This window comes from Camelus ferus, chromosome 27, assembly GCF_009834535.1.
Source record: "Camelus ferus isolate YT-003-E chromosome 27, BCGSAC_Cfer_1.0, whole genome shotgun sequence".
Taxonomy (NCBI): Eukaryota; Metazoa; Chordata; class Mammalia; order Artiodactyla; family Camelidae; genus Camelus; species Camelus ferus.
The window spans coordinates 4,166,216-4,193,301 of NC_045722.1; the positions used below are offsets into that span (position 1 = coordinate 4,166,216).

The window sequence follows — 27,086 nt, forward strand, 5'->3', positions numbered from 1 at the left end:
TTCTTAGGAACAAGTTTATTACGGGGAACACATTAACCTCTTTCATAACATCTAAAGGCATCCCAACTACAAAAATATCAGGCCCTCAAGTGTGGGCAGCTCAGTGTGGGGCCTGGTTTGAGCTGTGCCTTTGCGGCTGGGTAGAAGCCCGTGGCTTCCCCCTGCAGGCCACGAGGCCCCCCGGAGGAGGCAGGAAAGCCGCAGGAGGGAGGAAGCGCTGTGTCTGGTCATGGCGGTGAGGTCCAAGGCTGATGGGCAGAGCTGGAATGCTAGGCTGTCCCGGCCTGCATCACCAACCCCGGTCAGGAGAAGGCCTCCGTGAAGCCTGGAGGTTGGCGGCAGAGCCAGCGTGAGGAGGGCCCTGGATGTGGTTGCCCCACTTCCACTGACTCCTGGACCAAGGGCCTAAACCACTCGTTGCTTTCTCCAGAGCCCTCACTGGCTTCCCGAGGTCAGGGCAGCAGACCAGGGCCTCCCAAGGCCTCGTAGTGCCAACAGACCTCTACTCAATCACAGCGACCCTGGGCCGGCCCTAAACTCCCAGGACCTGCTGGCGGAACTGGTGCCAAGCAGAGAGGCTGCCATGGCTGGGGTGATGATGTTGGCACAGCTGGGAGGGAGTGGGCTGGGAGGAGGGGAAGCACCCCAGCACAAGCAGTGACACGGTGGGGTGGGCTTCCCCACCCTCAGGGCTGGGCCCCGTTGGCCCGGGCACCTGATAGGGCTGTCTTCCGGAAGGCCTGAAGGGCTGGGTTGTGCAGCAGCGTGTATGCCAGACCCCAGCGGGCCCTGCCTCTGCGGGCCCTGGGCCCTGCTCCCTTGGCCACTGGGTCCTTGGTCTGCAGCAACTGCATCCCTGAGAAGAGACCCTCTGTAAGTCACTCAACAAACACCCAGGCAAGCCCTACCCACTTGCACCAAGACAGTCTGAAAATCCTGTGCATAGGGTGAGGGAGGCTCATGAGACTGGGGCTCCAGGCACCATCTCACAGAGGGGGAAGCCGGGAGAAGTGTGAGGCTGAAGAGAGGTATTGTAAAGGTTCAGGATGCCATCCTCTGGGTGACTGACAGAAGAGGGAGAGGATGACCTCTGTGGAGGAGACTGGAGGCAGGGCTGGGATAAGGGTCTGGAGCCAGCTTAGTGTCCCCTTCCCTACTACACACTTCCCGGGCAGGAGAGCAGGGGGAGGACATACTGCCTTAGGAGAGGTAGTGGGTAGCGGGGGGCGGTAGAGGTGACAAAGCCCCCTGGCAAGACAGCTGTCTCATTCTCCACGTGAGACGTGTATGGGTGTGTGTATGCACGCACACATGGAATGACAGAGAGTGTGTGTGTGTTAGTATCATGGAAAAAATCACCCTGAGATGGACTAGGAAAGTGCTCGCTTCCCCTCCCCAGCGGCAGCAGCAGGAGAGGGGAAGCGACTGCAGTCCTGGCCTTCTCTCCCAGTGTGTGTTGCAGATGAGGCTGCGCCTCCTTCCTGGGAGAAGCCGGGGGGGGGGGGGGGGGGGGCTCAGTCCCCCTACCCCTAGTGGGAAGGCACACCTTCCTCTTCCTCCCCCAGCCTGAGGCCATCCTGGGGGGCCGTGCGGGGCCGGGACCTCCGGGCTTGCAGGAGCAGGGCACAGAAGGCAGTCAAGGCTGGGTGTGACTGGCTGACCTCCATCTTCAAGAAGTTGCAGTATGTGTGGTAGCCTGGGTGGGTGGGGACGGCAGCACTATTTGCGGTGGGGGGCCCAGATGGCCCCTAACACAGACACCAGGGGTGCCCTGCATGCCCTGCGTGCAAGCACACGGCCCCCCGCACACACCCACGGCTCAGGGTTACAGGCGTCCTCCAGGGAGACGAGGCCTGGGCAGACCCTCCCGGACTGTCTGGGAAGCGTAAGCACCGCCACCCCCAGCCCCTGCCCTGTGACCTTACCAGGGTCGAGAGAGGCAGCTCTAGGTGGCAGCAGGCTGAGGTACATCTGGCCAAGGTGGACGGTGTTGTAGAGGGCGGAGAGGAGCACTCGCCAGCCAGCCACCATGGCGCCCACCAGCACGTTGATGGGGAAGAGAAGGAAGGTGGCTGCACAGAGAGCTCGCCTGGGGTGGGGGAGAGGAGAGGCTGAGGCACCCCCCACAGAGCCCCTTCCTCGGGCACAGGGTCAGATCCAGATGACCACAGCTGCTGTGCACTGCTGTGTACTGTGTACTGCACCTCTGTGCACCCACCTTCTTAGCTGGCTCCGCTCTCTCACCCAGCTTGCCTAGCCCAGCCATTTGGGAGGCAGAGGCGCATAGAGGTTGAGTGACTTAGCTAAGGCTGTCTAGCTAGTCAGTGGCAGAGCTGGGGTTTAAGTCCAGGTCCACCTGGATCTTCTATGACCCTCATGTCTCCCACCTCCCTCCTCTCAGTCCCTTGTTCACTGACTCTGAGTCTCTCCTGGAGCCGAGATCCTCCCACAGCCTTGCCACCCAGCACAGAAATAATATTGCGGTTAGCCTCCTTCCTGCAAAGGGGAGAGCAGTGTTGATCCCTAAGTCAGGAAAGGCTCATGGGGGTATTTCTGGCCCTGTGACAGGTAAACAAAGAGGCATTTTTGACTAAAGCTGGGCCACTGTCCCCTTTCTCTGTAGACAAGGCAAACCCTTTTTATTATCCACTGGGCTCCCTGTTAGAGAAAGGGGAAAGATGACAACGGAGGGAGAAGGGCACAAAAAGAAGGACACTGAAGAAGAGGCTGAGTGCCTGAGCGAGCCACAAGCCCAAGAGCTGCCTCACCGGTTGCTCAGCTCTGGGCGTCCATGGTGAGTCTCCAAGAAGACCCAGTGGGCTGCCATGTTCTGCAGGGTCACAGCCAGGGCCAAGGTCAGCCAGAAGGGCCTGTGGGATGAGGGGATAGGAAGGTTGTCACTATTAGTGGCCCTCTGGGAAAGGATCCCAGAGCCCTCTGCCCCTTGCCTCACTCACCACGAGGTCTTCAGGGATCGAAGGAGCAGAAGGTTCCTGCCGTGGAGCACAGGCATGAACACCAGGAAGGCGAGGGCCAAGGTCCCCAGGAAGAAGAGGACCTGCTGCACCAGGAGCCCTGGCAGCATGGGGAGGAGGGACGGGCAGGCATCAGCCCACCTCTGCCACTCCCAGAACCCAAGGCTTTGGAATTGGGCAGAGCTGGTTTCAGATCCCTGCTCTGCTGCTGGTCCACCTTGAGCAAGTTACTTTACCTCTCTGAGCCTTGGCTTCTTCCTCTGTAAAATGGGGATAGCAGCCCCCACCCAGGAGGGCCGTTGTGAGTCTCCAATGAGACATTACTTGTGGCAGATCTTTGAAAATCACAGAGTGCTTTGCAAATGTTATTTTCTCCCAATTGTTCCTGAGTCTTTGAGGACAAGACTGTATTTTAAAGTAATGTTTGCATTCCTATTGGACAGAGCTTGGCGCATGGTAGGTACCTGAAAGTTGTCTATTAAAATAATTAGCTAATTGTTTACATGAGATATGTACAAAAGGGCTTTGGGGGTATAAAGCTCACCGACATGAAGAATTACGACGTTTAGTGCTAGTGATTCCTCTACCGCTTCATCATCTTTCTCCACCTCCCCAGGGAGATGAGAACTGAAGGAACCAGCAGGGACAGAAAGCAGGCCCTTGCTTTTGTAACATTGGCCCCAGCCCCTCACATTTGGGAGGAGTTTATTCACTGCAGCGCCAAAGGGGAGTATCAGAAACTCAGAGCTTGGAGGGGCCCTTGAAGTTAATCTAGTCCCATTCCCTCAGGGCAGGACCCCCTTTGCAGCCCCCTAAATGGCTGTGTAACACTGCTTAAATAACTCCCAGTGACAGGGGTCTCATTACCTCCTAAGACAGCCTATCGTGGCATAGCCCTCCCTTACATAAGCAGGAATGTGCCTTCTTGAACATCCCACCTTCCAGCCCTGGGTCACCCTGTGTGAAAACTCCTGGTGGCACCCAGGTGCCATCCTCATGTGATGGGTATCCCTTCCCCAAGGGCTCCTGCACCTACCCACCCCCTCCACCCTGCACCTGTGTGGACTTCTGAGGGCAGGGAAGCCCTGCTGAGCACTCTCCCCTCCCCCACTGGGGCCTGCCACGGCCAGGACAAGTGGGCTCACCGAGGCAGGTAAATGCAGTCTGGTAGGCTGTGAAGCTCATCCAACAGAACACAGCCTGGCGGGAGGGGCGGGGGCTCTGGGGCAGGGAGCCCAGGTCCAGGGCGCCCCCTCGGTGCAGAGCTTGCAGGTTGGCCCTGGGGTGGGAGTGAGGAAGACAGGGATCTCAGGGACACACACGCTCTCTGATTTCCTCTTCTGGGCCAGCCTCTGGCTGAACTCCCAGTCTAAGTACAACCCACAGCCCTGGGCAGGGAAGCCCAGGGCTGTGGGAGCCTTGTGGAGGCTCCTAACCCAGCCTAGGAGGTCAGGGAGGGCTTCTCAGAGGAGGTGATATCTGAGTCGAGTCTTAAAGGAGGAATAAGAGTAAGCTGGTGGGGGGGGGGGGCGGGGCAGGGATCAAGGGAGACCAATTAAGGCAGGAGGCTCAACCTGAGCCAAGTCAGGAAAGGGAGACACCACAGGAGAGATCGAAAGTGACTTGCAGCTCGGCCACCAGGGCAGAAGGTACGTTTTCAGGCAAGGAAGAGGGCCGTGAATGCCAGCCTAAGTAGAGCCAGCCCTGTGAGAAAAGACCCCGGGCAGGAGCCCTGAGTCCTGATGAGTGTACAGGGCATCTGGACCAACTCCCTGCTAAGTTCCAGCCTCCCCTTCCCATCCACCCTACCCCCAACCAGAATCTTATCTCCCCCCTGCTCACATTTTCTCAGTGCTCCCTCCTTACCATTCACCACGAAAGGACAGGGTAGGTGGCTTGGCACTCAATGCCCCATAACTATCTCTTCAGCGCCCCAGCGCCAGCTGGGCCACCTCCCCACCCACGCTCACACGCTCCTGCTCACACAGCACCTCCTGCCCACGGCACCCTCCCGCACCCTCCATCTCTTCTTCCGTTCCCAGGGAGGATGCCAGCTCTCCCAGGTGGCCCTCCTCAGAGGGCAGCTCCACATGCCAGCCCCGCGTCAGCCGCGCCCCACGGCACTCACAGACGTTTCTCCAACTGGAGGGGGATGCTCCACCTTCCCCACCCACCGCAGGGCAGCTGGGCAGCGGGGCTCAGTGACAAACTGGTCCTGCGGAGACCCTCCCTCCCTCTAGCCCCCAGGCTTTCCCCACAGGCCTCCTGGGTCAGGGGTCCTGCAGGCCCATAGGATTCCGACCTCCTCCCCACGTCTGCACTGGGGGAGTCAGAGTCTGCCACTAACCTGTGTGTCACCAGCGAGCGGATCAGCATGAGGAAGGTGAGTAAGCAAGACAGGACCAAGGCCGAGATGTAGCAAACTGGAGGGTGGAGAAGGAGCAAAGTGGGAGGTCAGGGCCGGGGCTCTCCCGGGAGCCTCCGAACTGCTGCCGGGATGCCTGGGTGGGAGCTGTCCCTGCCCCACTCCTCTCTGAGTGGAGGCTTCTTGCCACATCCCCTGTTCTCAGATCCAGTGTTTAAGTCAGCGACCTCAGTTGACCCACACTGCCAGGTGACATCTGGTGGCCAAGACAGAGAGAGGCCAGCTCTGAGGCTGCAGCCCTGGCCCTCACCCTGGTCTGCTGCTTCCATTGCTGTGTGACCCCCAGTGAGAGACTCCATCCAACCGGGCATCTGCCTTTGGCTCCACAGCCTCCGGGCTGCGTAGCCTTCAGGGGGTCATTTCCCCTCCCAGCCTCAGCTTCCCCGCGCCGGGCGCACTGCTGGGCGGCCCATCTCCTAGCACGCTGTGAGCCATACAGCTCCATCTGCGCCTGCGTTTGCGGCCTTTGTTTGTGGCACAGAGGATGCAAGTGCCCGTCACTGTGGCCTGAGTCCGTCAGCATGAGGGAGGTGACCACTGCTACCCACCTCCGCAGTGTGGCCCCTCCTCTCCAGCTCCCCACCCACACGGGCCACGTGCACAGATCATGAGTTCCCTGTATTATCAGCAGCTGGAGGGGAACGCGTGGTATGTGGTGAACAAGCCTGTTATTTAAGCAGAGCAGGAAGGCAGGGCTGCAACTCTTCCACCCTAATCCACACCCAGTCTTACTCAGTACCCTCACAGCAACCCCACAGGAGAGGCACAGGGACACATGGGACCAACAAAGAAGCTGAGACGCAGAGAGAGGGCCTGACCCTCCAGCCACACTGCTAGGAAGTGATGGAGCGACTTGTGCAATCATTTCCGAGCAGACCTAGAATGAGCCCAGGGTGTCTACATCGTGATCTCGTCAGTCAGCCCAGGGGGTTCCTGGTTCCCACCAGACTCAGGAGGGGGGGCAAATACACAAGGCAAAGCTGAGCGCTAGGTCCACTAGGTCAAGGGTGCTGACCTAACAGGGCTGCTGTGAGCAAGATCTGAGCTTGGATGTGGGCTGATGTGGGCTGATATGGGCTGATGTGCACCATGTCTCCTCCTGCCTGTGGTCCAGATTGCAGCCAACTTGGAAAACCTCTCTGAGATATCATTTTCAGCCCATCCAGAACTTGTCACCTGTCCTGCTGTGGCCTTTGGCCACAGTTCCTGGGCAGCGTCTGGAGCAGATGTACTCAGGAAGGTGGTGGGAGTGGTGGTCAGGGAAGGAAGCAGTCACTGCACACACTTCTGCCCACCCCTACTCTCTGCCCTTCTCCACCTGTGTGATGGGGATGATGTTAATGGTAAGGAAGAGCTGCAGAGCAGTTCTGCACCTCCACCTGCAATACTGGCAGCCTAAGCTCCGACCATCACATGTTAATCCTAAAGAGCCAGAGTGCCCATGCCAGCCAGGGACTCCCAATCCATCAGAGGGTGCCCCTTGACACCTGACCACCAGGCTTTGTCTCAAGGTGGAGTGACCCAGCCTGGGCATCAGGACATTGTGTTCTCTTGGCTCCACTTCTGCCTGGCTGTACCACCTCAGGTGAGTCCTTCCCCATGTGTCAAGTGGGGACACTCCCCAGTGTCCTCTACAGGGCTGTGGAGGTAAGGCAGGGGGTAATGGGGCTAAGGGCTGAAGGAGGCATCAGACCACAGAAAGGAAGCTAGTATGGTTCCCGAGCCCAGGAGCTCATTGTCAGGGGAAAGGAGGAGAGAAGGAGGTGGCCTGGAGGACAGAGACTGGGCACGAGAAGGCATCTGCCCTGCCTGACCCCACCCACCTGCCATGAGGTTTAGCTCAGAATCCTGGCCCACAGCCCCACTTCCCTGTCTCCTTTCCCCCTTCCCCACCTGGAGCAAAGGCCCCAGGGCTGTCCCTTCGGTTCACACAGACCGCACCCTTCCCCATCTCCACACCTGCAGAGCTGGGCAAAGACACTGGGGATGGGGGTGGGAGACACCACACAAGCTGACAGGGGGCGGCTGAGATGACCACCCCAATTTGGAGATGAGGCAGCCAAGACCCAGAGAGGGAAGGGACATGCCTGAGGGCACCCCGCATGTCCATGGCACCTTGGGACAGAGCTCGGGTATCGGGTCCCCGCTGTGAGCCCTCAGGGACTCCCAGGAGGCCTCACCTTCTAGAGCCCACAGGTGGTGCTTCACCAGCTCCACCACCTCCTGCCTGTCCTCTGAGAGCACGATCCCAAAGCCGGCCAGCAGGTAGGAGACGTCCGTGGTGATCCCCGCCCTCACCTTCTGGATGGTGGGTATCACGCCCACCAGCAGCAGCAGGGCCACCTGGAAGAGCCCCAGAATGAGGGCAGCAGGGCCCGGAAGTGCTCATGCCAGGCACCCCCATCCCAGGAAAAGTGTTTTCTGAGCTGGGGGGAGACTTCAGGGGAGGAACTCTGCAGCACATCACCATCACGGTGGATGGATATGAACCATCCCTTTGCACAGCATCCTCATGCCTCTAATCAGCACATAACAAACAGATATGACTTTAGCCTCATAGACCCCAGATATGATTTTAAGGAGCACAACTGTATATGTACCCCTCTGACCATCTATCAGTCATCTATCTAAACTGCAGAATATAAAATTTCCAGTTTTTCCATGTGGGAGAAAGCAAAATGTCCTATAGATGAGCATAGGCATTGAAGCTAGACAGATCTGGATTCAAATTTTGGCTACCCTGATATTAGCTACAGGAACTTAGCCAAGCCAAATTTACCTCTCAGCCTCAGTTTCTCCCATCAGTAAAATGGAAAAAAATCATATCTACCTCCCAGGATTTTGTTTTTTTTCCGCTTGTCTCTTTTTTTAGGGGGATAGTGGTGATGGGGATTTATCAAACACATATTATCTCACTAAATCTTCCCAGCTACCTCGAAAGGAAGTAATTCTATTTCCTCCATTTTACAGCTGAGCTAATGCGTCCAGGGATGTTGCGTATCTTGCCCAAGGTCACTCAGAAGGTAAATAAAGGAGCTAGGATTTAAATCCATGTTTATGTGGCTCCGAAACTCATGTTCTGACCCCATATGAGCCCAACAAGAATTAACTTCCCCTCCCTTCTGGGTAGGCCAGCTTTCCCAAGATGGCCAGAAGCAGCTGGACAAGATTGTGGGCAAGGCTTCTGGGGAGCTGAGCTGGGCCTGAGCTGTCTCAAGCTTGGAGGCTGGGGGCAGGGGTCTGAAAGTAAATGGCACTACAGAGGCAGGACATACCTGGTAGATGGCTGACACTGTCAGGGTGACTGAAATCACCAGCTTCAGGGGGAGTCGGAATCCTGTAGTCCCCAAAAGGAGGGGGATGGTAAACCCCAGCACCACCCAGGCCTGGGAGCCCCATCCCTCCCAAGGCGCCCAGGAAAAGGGCCAGGGCTCCCAGGACCCTGGACCACCAAGACCAGGCCAGGGGCTGCCCCTCGTCCCAAGCTGAGGTGGTTCCTCCTGATAACAAGGGTTTTGGGGGCAAGAGCTGGGCTTCTATTGCAGCTGTTCTGTGCAAAAGCAGGGTGAGGTCACCTGTCACTCTTACCTTAGCTCCCCATCCCATACCTCGCTGTGGTGTGTAGATGTAGCATCTGAAGTGGATCCAGGTCCGGGACAGGAAGCCGTGCTTGGAGATGTGGGAGCTGCAGAAAGACCCAGGCAGGCGGGAGCCCTCAGGAGAAGCCCCTGCCCCGAGCCTGGGACCCAGAGTTTGGTTCATTTCTCCTCTCTGCCCCACCGTGCTGCCCAGTGCCAGCCTCCCAAACAAGCCTGCCTGCCCAGGCCTGTGCCCCTGGCCCAAAGGGTATGCCTAGGAGCTCACCTGCTTTTCAGCTTCTTCTGGCAAAGGAGCATCCTCAAATATTCCTCAGAGTAGCTGCTCTGAAGCCCCTGTGGACAAGCAGATGAGATCCTGTTTCGAGCCATCCCTGGGGCCATAGAGCTCGGAGTAACACAGGCACCCAGTACATACAAACCTCTTGGCTGTGGTGGAGTACACAGAAGGGCTCCCCTGTGAGGGACAAGGTGCCCTGTCCTCCTCTATGAATATAGGACTAATCAGTCTCCTATCTAAGAACACTCAATGCTGGGAAGTTCTTCCTAAGGTCTATCTCCAACCCTTTCCTGCTTTACTCAGTCACATTACAGCATTGCTTTCCTCCTGCCCTCTGGCCTCTGCTTGCTGAGACTGGGGCAAAGGGAGCCTATGTCCCATGAGCACAGCCTAGACCAGGACACAGGATAGAGCCGTTTCGGGTCAGATGCCCCAGGCCTCTCCTCCTACTTCAGGGAGATCACAAGGGTGACCGGATTTGTCTAAGCCACATTCCAGGCCTTAAGCTGCCTGCCAAGTGGCAGAGGCCCATGGTAAGATATGGTGAGCCCCTGGCCCCCGATCATTAGGAAAATATAGGCCATTGTCACCTGTTGCCATGGCAACCCTGGGATCCAGGGCAGGTGTGGGTCAGCTCAAAGCTTGACTATGTCTTTTGAGGCTTAAACCTCTTTGACCAAGGGCCAAAGAGGATTTTATTTCTCCCAAGACTTCCCAAGAGCAAAGGCATGCAACAGAGGGAGAAGAGCCCTGGAGGAGGAGAGGGAAGGGCCTGGACAAGGCAGAGACGTGCCTGGTGCACCGTGAATCCCGGGGAGCAGCTCCCCTCTTCCGAGCCAGCTGTAAAAATGAGGGGACAACAGGCTTCTTGAGCCTCTGGGGGATAGTAGTGATAAGTACTGAGGACCCTACTGCTACCATGTAGGGAGCCAAACCTGGAGTCAGGTGGGCCTGTGGGGGACCCAAGGGGACCCCTGGAGACACGGAGCACCCCATCTCTTCTCCCCTCACTCTTCATCCCTCCAAGGGAACCTCACTCCTCTGGCTTCAGTTCCAGCCCCTCTCCTGAGCTCCAGGGCCATGGCCCAGCTGCCTGCAGACCCCTCAGCGCCGCACAGCCGCGGCTGAACATCACCCTACCCCCACACTGGCTCTCATCTGGCGTCCTGTGCGTCGGCGACTGGCGCCATCACCCAGCTGCTGTCTGTCCTAGGTGCCAGCCTTCAAGCCTTTCCTTCACCCTCCCCATCTGCACAGTAACTAGCCTTTTGCATCTGTGTCTTCAGCCTTTCTTGAGGGCCACTGTGGAGCAGTTTCCCTCTTCCTCCTCTCTCACCAGGAAGAATACTTGACCCCACTTCCACCTCTGCTCCCAGGGCAGCTGGATGAGCCCCGGCTGCACCTCTCATACTGCATATGAATGTGTCGCTGCACCCATCTCCCCCAGGTACTGGGGGGTCCTGGAGGACCGGCACAGGTCATTCGGCTGAGTGCACAGTCCCAAGCCCAGGGCCTGGCACAGGGCATGCTTAGAAGGTCTACCTAATCTAAAATAAGATTGCCGTATCTTGTAAGAGTTCTCTTGCCATGATGTACTCATCCACCCACCTACCCACAACTTCAAAAATATTTGCTGAGTGTCTACTATGTGCTTAGACCTGCCTGGTGCCGCAAATCATTACGAACGAAGCCTGCAGCCCATCTCTGCCCCTTTACTCTTGCTCTTCCCTTTGCCCGCAATGCTTTCTCCTTATTCTCTCCCCACTCTAGAGCTTTCCTGTCCTCGGTCCCTGCTATGTCAACCTCCTCCAGGAAGTCTTCCCAGCCTTCCTTAGTTCTCCCAGCCCTCCCCCTTATCTCATGTTATCCAGCCTATAAGTGATTCATAGTGTAATTCTGTCCTGGGTTCTTCTTGAATTGTGTCAGCATCTTCAGAGCTCCCATTAGGCACAAGGCTCCTTGCCTGTCTCATTTCTCCAACTGGAGCCTCAGTATTTCAGAAACAGAGCTATGACTTCCCTGCCTTCTGGCCCACTTCTCCTTTGTTCAGTGCCCACTGTTCAAACAGCTTGGTGCCTTGGGTATCCTGGGTGCTAGCCGAGGGCCTGGCCTAGCCTTTGCCTGGGGAGAGAAGACAAATCAGCCCCTCAGCGACTCAGCAAATATTTCCTGAGCACCTGCTATGTCCTAGGCCCAAGTGTGACTACATGGAGACCAGTAGACAGGGGCAAGGCCAAGGTGTCTTGGGTGCTGCGTATGAGCCCACCCCAGCCCTGCCCCTTTACCTCGGAGTCTGCTGCCGCCCCAGGACTGAAGCTTCTCACCAGCTGCACAGGGTACCAAAGACTCAGGAATCCGAGGCCCAGCAGGAGAGGCAGAGAGGCCAGCAGGGAGTAGTACTTGTAGATCTGGGCAGACAGACAAACGCTCAGACACATCTACATTCTGCCTTCTTCCCCCAAGCGAAGACCGGGATTCTTGTCCCTTCCCAGTTCACGTGGGGCCCTGAGGGTGGTCTAGGGTACATGGGAAGGCTTCTGGTTCTATCACCATCCCCACCCTGGGCCACTCGGCACCAGCTCCTACTTCCCTTCTCACAGGCCCTGCGGAGGTGCTTGCCCCTCCCCCAGTTCCCTTAGAGGAATCCAAGGGAGGGTGTTGTATAAGCCCCTCCTATCCACCCCAGGGGGCTGGGAAGCGGCTGGAGTGGTGGACATCCCCCTTCCATGTTCCTGTGTTCCTGGCACTCTGGACACAGGCCTGATCCTTTTCTATGTACGGTTTGCGACCTGGGCATCAGAGAAGTACGTGCCCTGCCTCCGAGGGCTAAGGCCCTTCCAGGGTTGGGCCCATTATATATTTATTCATTTATTTGTTAATTCAATATTTTTTTATTGGGAGCTTAGTATGTGCCAGGTCCTGGATCATGAAAAAGACCAACCAAGTCCCTGCTCTCAAGGAAACTACCTAATCTTCAACTTTACCCCAAGAGATCAGTGTTACCAACTTCATTGACGGGACTGGGATGGGGAGATGGGGGTGGATCTGAGTCTCAGAAAGGGGACATGCTTTCCTCAAAGCACTTGGCAGCACCCGGCATCATTTTGTATGTTTGATTGTGTGTCTCCTCCTGGAACGGCAGCTCCTGGGATGCCAGGGACTTCATCCATCTTGTTCACTATTCCAGTGCCTCAAAATGCCCCTGGTACAGAGTATGTGCTCAAATGTGTTCAGTGAACAAAGGAAGGAAGGGATGAGGCCGGATTCAAACTCCTGTTGTCTGGCTCTGTAGCCTACATGCCCACCCTTTGGGCTCTGGGTTGGGCAGCTTCATACCCCCAGCCAGCTCCAGTGAACCAGGTTCTGAGGTTCTGGAATTCTCTTTTTAGCCCTCTGAGACCACCCTCCAATTCTGTGCTTGGGTCCTCCAGCTCTCTTCACTCCCACACCAGCCCGGCCAAGGGAAGTCTGGGGAATCAATAATGGGAGATTTCAGACTTCCTCTACCTCCTCCTCTGTCCCTTTCCCTCCCTTCCCCTTCCCAGAACGGAAGCTCCTGAGGTCAAGCCCAGCTGCCCGGTCCACAGCCTCTCCCACAGAGCGGCCGAGCTAGGAACGAGCATGCGTTTAAAGGCATGAAATCCTGCACACAGAGCAGCAGGGAAGCATGGAGGCGAGATGAAAGGAGCTACGCTGGTTTAAGCAGCTCCTCCACGCCCCTCTGCCCCAGGCTGTCATGAGTCACTGGTTACCTTGGCCGACTCGGGGCACTCTGCCCTCTGCCAGACCTGGACCCCCAAGTGAGCCCAGGACAGCATGCTGCCGAGCAGGTGTGCAGCTCCATGCCTGACTGTGGCACAGGCAGCCAGGGGATAGTAGAGGGCAGGGTAATAGAGCAGGGCCAGCATCTTCCACGGCCCTGGAAGGCAAGACAGGCGGAGAGACACATGATGGAGAGGCAGACGTGGGACCTGGGTCCAGCCCACCCAGGCTTCTCTCCTGTCTCCATCTTCCAAGCCCCTAGGCTGCTTCAGTGGGCAAGAGCCCTGCATTCAAACCCAGGCTCTGACTAGCATCAGCTCTGTGATCTTGGGCAAGGTACCTCTTGGAGTCTCAGTTTCCCCATCTGTAAAATGGAAGTAATAGTAGTAAATTAGCAAAGACAAACTGAGCAGGTAATATGTACAGTGCTTAGCACAGTGGCCAAGTTAGTACTCAATCAGTTAAGCTCCTATTTCATTATTGTTCCCTTCTCAGACCCTCAGGATCTTCCGCTGTAAAATGGAGCTAATACCCGCACTTTGTGGAGTCACTGTGAGGAGCGGAAGATCTAAGGAGGTCATGTTGTGGGGCAGTGGCTCCTGTGGGGGGAGCATCACCTCCCTGAGCCCAGCTCAATTCTCCAGGACCCCACCCTGCCCCCATCCCCATCCTTCTTCATGCTCACACAGGTCTGGGCTATCTGCGGGACTCAGCCTGTGCCTAGGAACCAGAGTTCCCTCCCTCCTGGGGGTGGGGTTTGCACAAGGACAGAGGAAGCAGAGCAACAAAGGTATCAGGCACTGCGGTGGGACAGTTGGGGAGGGTAATGGGACAGAATCTCCTGGGTGGTGGCTCATGATGGGACGGGGAGCCCCAGCGCTCACTTCCCACCTGCCCCTTCCATCAGTCCAGCCCAGGGCCTCAGCTGTGCTGGGTACCTTGCCCGGGTGGTGAGGCGAGGGTCAGGAAGGGCAGTGGGTCCTCGGCCGGGAGCAGCAAACACAGGGAAGTGAAGAGGACCACGAAGACAGCAGCAGGCACGCTCCGGGGCCTGTCCCCAGCCAGGAAATCCACGGGGCTGGTGCAGAGGCAGGGCAGGACAGGAGGGAGTCCCTCAGGCCCTGCCTGCCCATTACCTCCTGCCATGCTCCATAAATCAGGGAGGTGGAGACCGTCCCACTTTCCACAATGGGAAATGGACACCCCTCTGTGTATTCATTCCACAAATACTGCATTTCTTGCACAGATCTTTGTGGAGTGCCTCCTATGTATCAAGGTCTGGACTCTGGCAAAGTGACTCAGGCACATCCCCCCAACACACACACACACACACACACACACACACACAAGGAACAAGCCTGATCACTGCTCCCTCCACCCACTCTGGAAGCTCCGGAAACAGCCGCCTCCTCTCTAATCGGTCTGTCTGGGCTGGCAGACCTTCAGAGAACTGGAGAGTCACAACATCCTTATGCAACGCCGCCACCCTGGCCTGGGAGTAGCCCCGGGGCAGAGGGCAGACAGCGGGCACAGCTGTCCCAGGCATCGCCCCTCTGAGCTCGGGCCAGGCCATTCCGACCCTCTGCTTCTGTGCTCCAGCCCGGAGGGCTCCATCCTGCTTCATTCTACCCCCAGTCCCTCCCCTAAGCAGGGTAAGCTCTTTCCTGGGCCAGCCAGGCTAGTCTGCCACGAAACCAGCATGGCAGGCCCCACCTCGGTGTGCATCCCAGGCCTGGGGGCTCTACCTACCACCTCCTCCTACCCTTTGGTCTCTCCCACACAAGCCTGCCCAGTCTCGTCTCCTCGGGGTCACTCCCCTCCCAGGCTCTGGGGCTGCAGGGCTGAAGGAGGCAGGGGGAGAAAGTTCTAGTCATAGACTGGAGGTCAGTCCCTCACAAATCTGCCTGTAAGCATCAGGGTCCAGATAACACCCTCAGGGAAAAGAGGGTCAAGAAGGCAGGGGGTGACCATGGCCTGTCCAGGCCATGGGCTGCTGGAGCAGGTGTGTCTGGAGCTGGGCTTGGTCTCCCTGGAGTCTGGAACAGGAGCGGGTGCACCTGAGTGGGTCCCTCCCTTCCCCTCTGGGGGTTCCAACTAAACCTGGAGATCCAGAGCCTGCAGACTGAGAGAGTTTGGGGTGTCACTGAAGGCAGCACTGGCTTCTAGGTACCTAACTGCTCACCGCCCTCCCAGGGCGCTGCTGTCAGCCGGGCCCCGAGTGGGGGCGCCCACGCCCAGGTACCAACCTGGGCAGTCCGGGCCGGCCGTGCACACACTGGGGCCAGAGCTGGCGGCGCCGCACCAGCGTGGCCAGCAGCAGCAGCACAAGGATCTGAAAGGAGAGCAGAGAGGAGGGCTCGGGGCGCCCAGGCCTTCCCTGAGGGGCTGAGTCAGAGCACTCGGCCCCAGGAGCCCCCTCCGCCACCCCATGCACACTCATGCAGCACCCGGGGGACTGGCTAGGAGGTGACAGAAGTCTGAGAGGGCTCAGTCTGCATCCTGGTTTCGGTCCCCGCCCTGGGAGAACTCCCAGGACCCCTCCCCATATTTGGGCTCCCAGTGTCCCTCTTCACCAGCCCCAGCAGGGAACACACATCCCCCTGAACAGGCTGGCAGTAGGTTGCAAGCCAGTCTGGACTCACCGACAGCACAGCCAGGCAGGCGTGGTAGAGGCCCGGAGGCACACTTGGGTGGCAGGTAGGCACCACCCTGCAAAGTGATTGAAAGCTGGGTCAGGCCTTATAGGGAAACCCCAGGTGTGCAGCCAGGTCTGGGGTTCCAGGCTGTCCACACTGGGGCTCCACCTACCACCTCCCTCGACCCTCTGATCTCTCCTACATAAACCTGCCCAGTTCCACCTTCTCAGGGCTGCTCTCGGTCTTTTATGACCTTGTGGTGTGCTGGTCCCATGCCAAGCTCTGACTTTACAGGGCTGAAAGAGACGGGGGGCTCCCCAGGGAAGACATGGGAGAAACAGAATGGGCCAACTCAGTCTTCCTATTCATCAAGGCCCACTTCATTCCTCCCTCCTCCAGGAAGCTTCCTTGACTGCTTCAGGTCTCAGATCTCTCCTCGGAACTGTGGCTAAGCATACTACCTAGGTCAAACCATCAAGAAATTAGTCTTACGATATGCCCTTCACTCACTGGTATCTGAGTTTGGTCTATATCTGTGGCTGGAATGGTCTACCTTGGTTTTCCAGGATTTATGTCTCTTCTTTATCTGTTTTCTTCTTATTGAGGTCTTCCATGCACAGTTGGGCAGGTTGTGTACTGTACAAGCATACCCAGCAAAGGGAATGTGTGTAGTGTGAAATCCAAGCCACACTGCTCATCAAGCCCTGTACATACTGAGTTGCATCCATCTAAGTAGGGACCCCTTTTTCTAATTAACACAAAGGCACCATATGGCCCGACAGGTCCTGCGTTCACCACAGCTGAGCACAGAGGTAGACCCAAGGAGGAGATGAAGAAATCAGCGAGGACAATGAATGCCTCTATTTCCCCAGCTGGGTCTTGTGGCAGAGAAAGGTGTCAGGTAGCAGTACTGAGCTCAGGGCTGGACCTGGACCTGGGAGAGCAGATAGGAATATGTTCCTGGGGAGGGGCAGACCTCTGAGTTTATCTAGCCAGAGCCTTGGAGTGCCAGAGGGAGGACACAAGTGTGGGCAAGGTTGGCAAATTCTGGTGGGCAAGGCATCAGAGGAAGCCCTGTGCATGCAGCTGGGCCCTCCCTGCCCGGGAGGCTAGCCCACCCACCTGGGCCCCCTCCTGCTGTGTGGAAAAGAGTGATCCTGAGGGTCAGCTCAGAGCCCTAGGACTCTGTGCTGCGACAGCCCAGCCTCCCTGAGCCTGGAAATCCCAGACAGTGAGGAGCAGGACAGAACCCAGTCATGTGGGCTTGTCCTTGGGTTGGATGGACAGAATAAGTCTGTTTTGTGCAACTTCTTGGCCAGGGCAGAGCCAGCCTCCTCCCAAAGCGGAACTGTGCCCATGTTGGAGTAGGTGCCACATAGGAGATCAGACTCCCGCTGTCTGAGCTCAGGCCTCACACTCTCCACTTTCAACTCTAAGGCATTTTACTCAAGTATGTAGGGAGGAGTTGGGGTGAGGCAGGGTCCCTGATCAGCCCCAAAAGTTCAGAGCCACCACCCTTAGCCCTCTCAGCCTGCATCTCGTCATCTGATGAAGTCCTGCTCAATCCTGTCCCCCAGGCCCAGCCAGGTCAGGGGATCAGCAAACTGTCCCTGGAGCAGCCTAACCAGGAGCCAACCTCACCCCCGCGGACCTTCTGCAGGGCTCTGTCTCAGGGAATCTCTGGTCCTTTCTGTATCACCTGGAGCCTCCCAGCTCCAGATACCCTGTACTTGGTTTGGCTGAGGCTCATGGACCCTCAAATGTTTGAGGTCTGAGCTAGACATTTGACTGAGCAAATGTTTGGCTGATGCCTCGAGGACACACGTTTTGTGCTGTGGGGACAGGTGGGATGGTACAGACACAAAGAGCTCCATGTCACGGAGGGCGGGAGCTTGATCCTTGAAGGGCCACAAGCAGATGCTAAAGGACTCAGAAAAGGGAGAGAAATTTGGGGCAAGGCCTCAGAGCAGGTGGTATTGAGTTTGTCTCTTTAGGCAAATAAGGGGCAAGGGAGCTCATGGAGAGGGAAGAGCATGAGGAAGTGGAGTGACAGGCAGGAGACAGTGTGACTGGGGCCAGGCAAGTTTCGCAGCTCGATTGCAGCCCAGGGGGCAGGCTGAGAGCCAGTTATAGCAGGCATGGGAGGCACTAGGGAGTCACTGAGGGTGTTTGAGCAGGGCAGTGTTCTGGATTTTAGGAGATTTCTGTGCCTGGTTTGAATAACAATAACAACAACAGTAACAACACTAAGCACTGACTAAATGCCAGGCACTGCTTGGGCCACGTATTAATTCAGCTGTTACCTAAGAGGTGGGTGCTATTCGTATCCTCTTATGCAGACAAGGAGAACAAGGCTCAGAGAGGCCAGGTATCTTGTCCAAATCACACAACTGGCGAAGTGGCAGAACCAGGATTTGAACTGAGGCAGTCAGGCTCCAGCGGCCGCGTCTGACCAGGATGTGAGTGGTAAGAAGTGTGTGGAGGAAGGTATTAGGTGGAACCATGTGAAATTGTCATTTTTGCACATCAAAACCAGTTGAATATCAGCATTTTCAAATGGTTCAGGATAAGTAGTCTCCAGGCAGTGGAAATCCAGGCAGTATCTCAGACGCATTTACAAGGAAAAATTTATACACCTTGATGTGGAGGAGCAGGGGAAGGGGGAATTTCTGGGGTGACTGTAGGGTTCTGGGCCTTATTCCAATACAAAGGGTAAGGACTAGAGGCAAACAGAGCCCAGGGAAGCTGGGCTTGGTCTTGGGCAATTTGGAGGTGGTGACGGGCTCTCAGGGACAGAGGCCGGGCTGCAGTGGAGTGAGGACACTGAGACAGAGAAGAAGCAAGACAACTGTTTCTAGAAGTTTGGCTCTGAGTGGGAGGCTGCAAAGGGCCCCATCTGGAGGGGAGGACGGAGCACATCGGTGTGGGGTGGGGGGGAGACTGACTGGAGTCGGGGGTCTGCGGGCCTGTGGTCCTCGGCAGGCCTGGAGCCCTACTGTCTGACGCTGTCCCAGGCCCACAGCGGAAGGACCTGCGGGTCACCCTGGCGTTGCCCTCACTTGGTGGGAGGGCAGGCCATGAAGGAAGCCTCCCAATTCTGCCTTCCAGGCAGCCCTTTGAAGTGGTGGGGAGGTGACTGACATCCTGGACAGCTGCCGCAGATGTATTTATATCCCCAGGCTCTGTCTGGGCAGCTCGGCATTGATGATGGGTGGATGACACACGAGCACATGGCAAGTTGGGCCCATAACCTGGCAGAGGGGCCTCTTGGGTAGGAGAAAGCCCGCTTGCCCACACATCAATCCTGTGCCCACCGAAGACCCCAGATTCACCCCCTCCCCACCAGGCTCACCCTCACAACCAGGTCCTGGCACCACAAGGGGACCTGAGTAAGTATGATCATTGAGTCCATCCCAGCCACTGTCACCAGTGCCCACCAGCCCTGACTGTAGCCGGCTGGGGCACACTGAGGCCGGGGGCTGGGGGTGCTATGTCCAGAGCTCCTCAGAGCTTTGGTGCACCATCTCCTGAGGGTGTCTGACTCACACAGGGAGAGATGAGCACAAGTCCGCCCCTTGGGATTCCCCTGGGCTCCCGGCTCCCCACTCCCACCTCTGCCAGGAAGCACAGCTTGGTTTGGCCAAGTAAGTAGATTCAAACAAAGCTCTTCATTCTTCCCAGTAGTAGGAGAAGAGAGCTACAGATCCCAGATGCCACCCCCATGAGAGGTGGTACTCCTCATCGCCTGGTCCCTGCCATGCGCCAGCTTCATTCCGAGGCCCTGTCTAGATACCCCGGCCGCACAGCCAGCTGCAGGCGCCCGGCCCCAGCCAATGGCTGACACTGAGGTGGCCAAGGACACAGTTTCATATAAGGGCCTTAACCCAGATCAGGGTCTGTGTTCTCCTGGGGCCCCTGGTCCCCTTTCCATTTTGCTGCTTCTCCCACCCACACACACAGCAGGGACCTGGAGAGCCCCAGGCTCTCTAGGCCAGCCAGGGAAGGGAGGGGGCACACTTTTGCTGACAGCAGGGCTGCCTTCCAGGTAGTCAAAATCCCTTGTCCTCCGAACAACAGCTCCTTCCCCCAGGCCTGGGTGGGGCCTCCATCCCTGCTGGGTGACCGAAGCCTGGCCAGGCCGCAGCCTTGGCCCCTGGGGAGGCACGCGAGCATTTTCCCTTCTCCAGTTTCAGTTGTTGATGGAGAACAGATGTGCACACACATCTGGTTCGACAACCCCCCCAGCCTCACCTTTGCAGTTCCCCAAAGCCTCAGACAGAGCAGGGAGGTGGGGGATGGGGTCAGGGCCAGGAATAACAAAGCGAGAACTCAGCTCTGGGGCCCACACAGGCGAGGCGTCCTTGGCAGAATGGGGGCACAGGGAGGCCCAGCTCCACTGCCAGGGTGCCCAGACTAAACAAAGATAGAAGGGATCTGGGCAGAGACGGCCGTGGGCTGAGTCCTCAGGCCACACTGGGCTGGGCTGAAGCCGCCTCCTTCCCCTGGCCTGGCCTGAGCACTCCTGCTGAAGAGAACAGGACCTCCTCATCTTCATGGAGCCTCAGACCAGCCAAAGCCAACAGGAGTGGTATGTTTCCTCAGTGACTCTCCAACCCGGGGCTTTCTTCCTCAGGCCTCCCGCTGCTCGGGTCCTGCCCCCGGAGAACCTGATACTTGCTAACCCCCTTCTCCAGATGTTCACCACGGGGACCATTAACCCCTTGAAAGCAGGCCCGACGTCCCCAGCCACTTGCCCAGCTCTCTTTCCCAGCTACAGGCCAGAGTTACCCAGGGAGCCGGCTGGATCTGAGTTTGGAAAGATGGGGCTCAGGAATCTGCATTTTAAACACACTACACAGGTGCTTTTTAGGTGACTAGCCTGGCCCAGATCTCCCACTTCAAGCATCTGAACACCAGGGCAAGGGCTGTGTTCTCATGTAACAGGCGGGGAGACTGAAGCCCAGAGAGGCTATGACTTGCCAAGGGTCCACACAGCAAATGAGCGGCAGAGCCCATCAGAGCAGCCCTTGCTCAGGGTCTCCCCTGTTACCCTCATCGGTAACCTCCGCCACACCCCATCTGCTGGCCGACAGAGCCAGGGGTTCCAACTCACCCCTCCGGCGGGAGCTCCTGCCCGTCCTGGGGCTCATCGATGTACCAGCTGCCATAGGCGTCCTCGTCTGTGGCCCCAGAGGAGGTCTGGTTCCCTGTTGCCTGGGTCGACATTCTCCAGCCCTTCTCCTTTGACCCCCAAACAAGAGGAAAAAAGCCACTACAGATGTGAAAAGAGGCTTAGGAGGGAAGAAAAGAAAGAAAACCCAAACAAAGAAACGTTTCTCTTTAATCCTAAAGGTTACTTTCTTTCTTTTGGCTCTCTGGGAAAAGCCCGTCTGGGAGTGAGGGCCTGGGCCGGCTGGCACGGGAGGAGGGGAAGGACTTCTCCTGTCCCCTCCTGTCCCTTCCCGCCCAGTCTCACACGGTCCTGCAAGAAGTAGTTATCCCTTGGGGACAGTCCCCCCACAGGGTCCGTGGGCTCCTGCTAGAGCACCTGTTGGTCTCTCTGACTGTCCACCAGCAAATTTTGACTCAAAGCACCATTTTCAAAGTTTTGTCCAATCCAAGCTGCCCACAGGGAACCCCCCACTTCCTTCCCCCTCCCCAAACCCATCCAGACGGACCCACAGACACACACTCAAGGAAGGACCAGGGAGGAAGGAGCTGCAGAGATGAAAGGGTGGGCGGGCAGCGGGCGGGCTCAGCACAGTCTGTGGGACCCTCCCAGATGGGCTCCCGGCCCCTCCTGCTCCCAGGGGTCCAGCCCAATCCCCCCCTCTTTGTTCAGGCTCCCTTGAGACCATCCCCCAGCTTCAGCCTGCCCCTTGCTGGTCCCTTTGGACCTCAGTGATGGAATCACATCATGGCCCTCACAAGCCCCCATTCCAGAGGCGAAGGCCCTAGCTCCATGCAGTGGCCTGAGCTGGGGAGGAGTGTGGCCAGGAGGGCCGGCATCCGGCTGCAACACATACCTGCCTTCAGCGCCTGCCCCAGATCCCCCACATCCTTGCCCGGCACATCCGCACACATCCGGCACAAGTCAGGCATTCCAGCAACCCAGGGAGACTGCCGGGGCTGGGCCGGGCGGGAGGCAGGGCAAGGAGCCTGTCCATTCTTTCTCCTGGAAGAGCATGTGTCTCACTAGTCAAATCTTTTTGTTTCTCCAACTTGATTTCACAAGGAGATAACTCACCCCCACAAGGCGGAAATTAGTCCTTTAAACACGAACCAGACCCAAGGGTAGGCAAGAACCCCGCCTACCTCCCATTCCTCCAGGATTGTGGGGTGGGGGTGGGGGTGAAGGTAAGAAGGCAGGGTCTGGGCAGGAGCTGGGGGTTCCTCTCCATCACCTTTGGCTGGCTCCGCCCCCTTCCTCACCCCCAGTGGAGGTGGGGGGTCGGGGGTGGCAAGATGCAGACAAGGCAGAGAACAGTTCTCAGGCCCCTATCCCTGAATATCCCTGAATCTTTGAGGGTCCCTGTCCTTCTAATCCCACAGGAGGCCTGGGTCATTGCCCTATCCAGCTGAGGCATTTATTTGACAAGCTTTTCAAAAAGATATTCATCCATTTACTCTTAACAAATTCACTGAGCACCTACTAAGTGGCAGCACTGTTTGGAGCCCTGGGATGTGAGAGTCTACAGTTGGCAGGGAGGTGAGTGGACACAGACCAGTCAGTGAATCACCCCGAGTCTGAGGGTTCAAAGGGAAGGCACAGAGTGCCCTGGTTTGTACCATAGGAAACTGAATTTGGTCCAAAAAGTGGGGGGCTTCCTGAAGAAAGAAAACTTTTCAGTGGAGATCTGAGGGCAGGGAAAAGTCAGTTGTGCAGAGGGCAGGGGGTTGAGGCCGGAGGTGTGTGGGGTGGTGAGGTGGAGGGAAGTGTGTTTCTGACAGAGGGAACAGTGTGGGTGAGGCTCAGAGGGGACAGTGCTTGAAAGCCTAAAAGCTCCCCATCCAAATTCGGAACCCCGGGCCCACAAGGCCTCCCAGCATTAGGGCCTGAGGGCTCTGTTGGCCTTGGTTCCTCCCCCCCACCTTCCCGAAAGGCTCCTCTTCCAGGAAGAGGGCTCCGGCCACCCCTCCCCCACCCGGAGATGTCAGCATCTGCTGACTCAGAGTTGAACCTGAACTTTGATGCAGTGCAGGAGCTCACACTGCCTGTCTGATCCCGGGGATTGGGGATGAATCCTGCCTCCCAGGCCTGGCTGTGTGCTCCCAGGGCAGAGCTCAGCCTCTCCTCCTCCTGCCGCCTTCCCCGGACACACAGCATGCTGCTCTGGGGCTGCAGGGACTTTGTAAACTAGGTTTGACAAAGCTGTTGCTCGTTCTGGTGACCAGCACTCCTCCATGGGCCTGTCCCAGGCAGGCTGCTGTTTTTTCCAGCCAGGTTTCCAGAGCTCTCTGCTCCAGCACCAGAGCCCCACAGCCCCCTCATTGCTCAGGAGTCTTAGACCCACGCATAGCTTAGGGAGCAACTATCTGATTTTAATGATTCCTCCAACAATTGGAGTCCAGTCTGTGATGGGGAGCTCACTCCCTCTACAAGGTAGAGATGTTCATAGCTGGATAACTCCGCCTGTCGGAAACTGCTTCCTTCCCTGGAGGGAGCCTGAATCTGCCCCCCAAGTCTGGTTTGTTCATTCACTCATTCATTCAACAGGTGTTGACTGCATGCCAATTATGTACCGGACAGTTCCACATGCTGAGAATACAGCAGTGAGCAAGGTAGATAAAGTCCAGTACTTCAGGGACCCTCACGTGTAGTGGGAAGCAGAGGGGAGACAAAGCATGTGTCATGTGTGCTGAGAGGGAAAATAAAGTTGGGCTAAGACAGGAGAGACAGATGGACAGGAGCTGGCTCTTTTAGGCAGGATGGCCGGGAAAGGCCTGGCTGAGGAAGTGATATTCCAGCAGACACCTGAAGGAAGGACAGGGTACCCAACTGGGCACTGAGGAAAGACATTCTGGCTACCCGGAGGAGACTCCATCAGCCTCAGGGGCTGTAGCCAGGCCGGCAGGGGGCCCCAGGCAAGTCCAGGCACAGCCCCTTCCCCACAGCACCCTGCCCTGACCCATACCCTGCTCTGCTCCCAGGGACTTCCGGTGGAGTCTGCCCCTTCCCCCCGGGATAGCCCAGTGCCCGTGGTATCACCTCCCTCCTCACTGGGGAAATGCAGAGGCCACCTTCAGGGAGGCCCTAAGTAGAGATGAGGAAATGGCGAGTCTCGTCCCTCTCCCCAGGTGTGGGCATAGCGGACAGAGGGCAGCCTTGTGCCCAGTTCCTTAGTCAAGGCCAGGCTGGACACGAGAAGGGGCAAGCCCAGAAGGAAAGAGCAGGGTTTCCATATGGCAGGGGAAATGCCCTGGTTGGGGAGGCAGCCTACCTGGGTTTGATCTTTGGAACTGGCTGTGTGACCTTGAATGAGTCCCTTGGCCTCTCTGGGTCTCAGCCCTGCCTCTCTCCCAGCAGGGGTGGCTTATCCATCCAGGAAATTCTTTGATTCTTGTGGGCTCTGCTCTCCCCAAGGCCCCCACTCCCTGCCCTCAATGACTTCACAGCTTAGGAATGTGGAGCCAGTACACCAGGCACTGGTTGTAGCAAGAAGGTCAAAGCCACAGAGAATGGCTGTGACTGCCCAGACGTCCCCCATTGTCTTCCACCCACCCTCCTGGCCCCGCATCCCACACCCCCATCCACTCTGCTGGGGGCAGGGAGGCAGACTGGGTCAAAGATCCATGGACACTGGGTGGTCACATGGCTCAGGCTGGGAAGAGGACCCCAAAGTACCATTCTTGAGCCCAAAGTACCTAGAATAGCTTGAAGCTCACATCTGTGAAATGGGAGATTACCTCTGAGGTATTAGTAAGGATGCCACCTGGCCAGATGGCAAGCTGGCAAGGAAAAGTATTGAGAAGAGAAAGATTGTAATGATGTGGCCCTGAAGAATTTCTTTAAAGGCCTGGCAGCAAAGCCCAGGGCCTGCCCTCTAGAGTTGGCTTTATAGGAGGACTCAAACCCCAAAGAGTCAGAGACCAGCACTTGCCAACAGGAAAGGAGGGGCTGGCAAGTGGAGGTACTTGGGAGACAGATTGTAAAAGTTCACAGAAGAGAGAAGAGGGCAGGAGGAATAAGGAGATGTTTGAGCAGTCTTGAAGGCTTCCTGGAGGAGGGGACCAGGATCAAGGTCCTGAGATCACACAGGGTCAGTAAAGGTAACAAGAATGATGTGTTTAAGTGTCTCAGGACAGCTGAGAGGGGGCCTCTGAGAGGCAAGGAGAGGGCAGGGCAGAGGTCAGGACGGCCCACATGGGCACATTCAGATGAAGCTGATCCCAATACCCAAGGAGCACTCCGGGCCAGCAGGGCTCCCAGCTGAGTGCAGAGCGGGGCTGGCTGAGCCCTGCTACTGTGACAGGGAGTCACAAGAAGCTCCTGGGCTCTGAGTAGACAAAGGCCATCTGCCACCTGGGTCTGGCACAGAGCTGCCCTGCCCTGCCCCTCGGGCTAGAGCTGGCCCATGGAGGCCTTGGGACATGGCTTCCTTCCTCCCCATGTTTTTGTTCAAGTTGATTAAATCTGAGGAATTTTTGAGTCCAGGAACAGAGGCCCACGTGTGTGCCTTCAGTGGCCTGTGGTTCTCAAAATCCTCAAAGGACAAAGTGCTAAACTTAAAAGGAGCTGACAGCAGGCCGGAAGGAGTAGGGAAGAACCTCACAAACACCCCCCAAGGACTCCCAGCCTCCCCAGAGCACCCCCAAATCTCAGCAATATCCCTGGAATTTCAGTAGCACAACAAGATCAAATCAAATCAAGCACAGGTTGGGGCAAGATGGTCAAAACCATGGTGAGCATTTGCAAAAGGCTCAGAGACCGCCTCCTCACCATTTCTCACCACACTCGCATCCCAGCTTTTGGCTCTCAGGTCCAACTGCACCCCCCAAAAGCTCTACAGCACCCAAACCTCATAAAACGTCAGAGCCTTAGCAACTCCCCCGATCCCCAGCAGCACACAAAGGATGCCAACGGGTGCTTCAGTCCAGGAGTGGGGGGATGGCCGATGTGCCTGCCTGTGCAGCCCAGCCCCCCATAAGCCTGAGGATAAGCAACCAACATGGGTTCAACCCCATGGGCACCAGCGAGCTCTGGCTCCACCCCTGTCTTCACAGTGCACTCACACAAACATGTATTGAACTCCCCCCACCCCCCCCACACACACACAGGTGCCTAACCTTGGCTCCAGACCCTTCAGTCGCAGGAAGGCAGTGTTGTTGGCTGCTAAGCTCATGAGAGGAAAGTGTGTATGGCTCTCTACCTTCTTCTTCCCTTGCCATGTGGGAACATCAGAAGCATCACCTGATATCCCCTTCTCAGAATTCTCCTGCCCTCTCACCAACAGTATTGTCATAGCATGATGTATTTAAGCCAGATTGCTCTGGTAGGAGGGTGGATGCTGGTGAGGAGAAGGAGGGTAGCCAGCTGGTCCAGGGGAGCAGTGTTTTCTTCCTGTCCCAGAGTGTTAGCCCAGAACTGACTTAGAGGAGAGAAGGCAGGGAGGCAGATTTCAGCTCAGGACAAAGGTAGCTTTCTTAGTCTTGCAGAGTGGTGAGCCCCCCATCAAAAGAGGCAATCAAGAAGAGGCTGGTAGTATCAAGATGCTACAGAGGGTTTCCTGCCCTCAGAGGAGGACTGGCCAAAAGGCCATGAACGTTTCTGCAGCTTTAAGGGCCCTGGATTTTCCCATTCTAGAATGTCCTCCCTGGAATGGTGTCACCATGGTCTTGCCTTGAGATGTAGGTTTTGTGCTGCCCTCCTTCCTCACTGAGGACACCAACTGCTGGGCAGACCCCCTGAGTTCTCTTTCCTTGTTCCCTGCTGACCACAGGGCAGGGCTCTCCATCAATCTCTTGCCCACCAGCAAAACCTACTCAGACATGACTCTTTGGATGTCTCCCTACTTTGGGAGCTCACACCAGGTTCCCCCAAGTACAGCCATCACCAGGTCTCCAACCTCATCCCTTAGAATTGCTCAGCCCTCCCATTCCTGTCCCCCTCCTGCCCCACGCTTTTGTTCGTGCTCTGTCCCCGCTCGCTGCACCTTTCCCCTGCACCCCGACCTGCTCCAGTCCTACCTGGCCCGCAGGGCTTGGCTCCAGCCCCACCTCCACCAGGCGTTCTCTTGACCTGTCTCTTCTGTACCTCTTCCTTCTCCTTATTGATCAGCCTGGGGAGTCCTGCCCCTCCAGGCAGACAGGGTGCTCCCCAACAGCTGGGGCTTCCTCCTCTAAGCGCCAGCCCCAGCTCTGGCTGGGGTCCCGGAGAGATGGCTGGCTGCTTGTGCAGTCTCAGCAGTTGGC

At 57.1% G+C, this 27,086-nt stretch overlaps 1 protein-coding gene across 5 annotated transcripts; it reads right to left on the reverse strand.

Moving 5' to 3' along the window:
* Positions 1-27,086, reverse strand: STRA6 (signaling receptor and transporter of retinol STRA6). 5 transcript variants are annotated; one of them, XM_032468934.1, is made up of 19 exons: positions 26,862-27,086; positions 20,788-20,915; positions 15,681-15,747; positions 15,285-15,370; positions 13,977-14,116; positions 13,379-13,402; positions 13,029-13,195; positions 11,562-11,684; positions 9,265-9,332; positions 9,009-9,139; positions 8,676-8,737; positions 7,581-7,743; positions 5,323-5,398; positions 4,121-4,254; positions 2,958-3,075; positions 2,769-2,870; positions 1,926-2,089; positions 1,547-1,696; positions 1-856 (listed from the first exon to the last, which is right to left on the reverse strand). In XM_032468934.1, the coding sequence occupies exons 2-19, from the start codon at positions 20,898-20,900 to the stop codon at positions 687-689; spliced, it is 2,058 nt and encodes a 685-aa protein (XP_032324825.1). In that variant the 5' UTR covers positions 20,901-20,915; positions 26,862-27,086; the 3' UTR covers positions 1-686. The 5 variants fall into 5 exon arrangements, with proteins under 5 accessions (XP_032324825.1, XP_032324827.1, XP_032324826.1 ...); XM_032468936.1 differs by having other exon boundaries at positions 20,788-20,946; XM_032468935.1 differs by lacking the exon at positions 26,862-27,086 and adding an exon at positions 21,701-21,840.

What these genes read in the sequence shown, in the direction of transcription:
- STRA6 (XM_032468934.1), bottom strand. Translation starts at nt 20,900, where the DNA reads ATGTCGACCCAGGCAACAGGGAACCAGACCTCCTCTGGGGCCACAGAC. An exon ending in CCTGCCTGGCTGTGCTGTCG is followed by an intron (nt 15,371 to 15,680) that starts GTGAGTCCAGAC and finishes CTCTCCTTTCAG; the next exon opens with ATCCTTGTGCTGCTGCTGCT. An exon ending in GACTGCATTTACCTGCCTCG is followed by an intron (nt 3,076 to 4,120) that starts GTGAGCCCACTT and finishes CCATGCTGCCAG; the next exon opens with GGCTCCTGGTGCAGCAGGTC.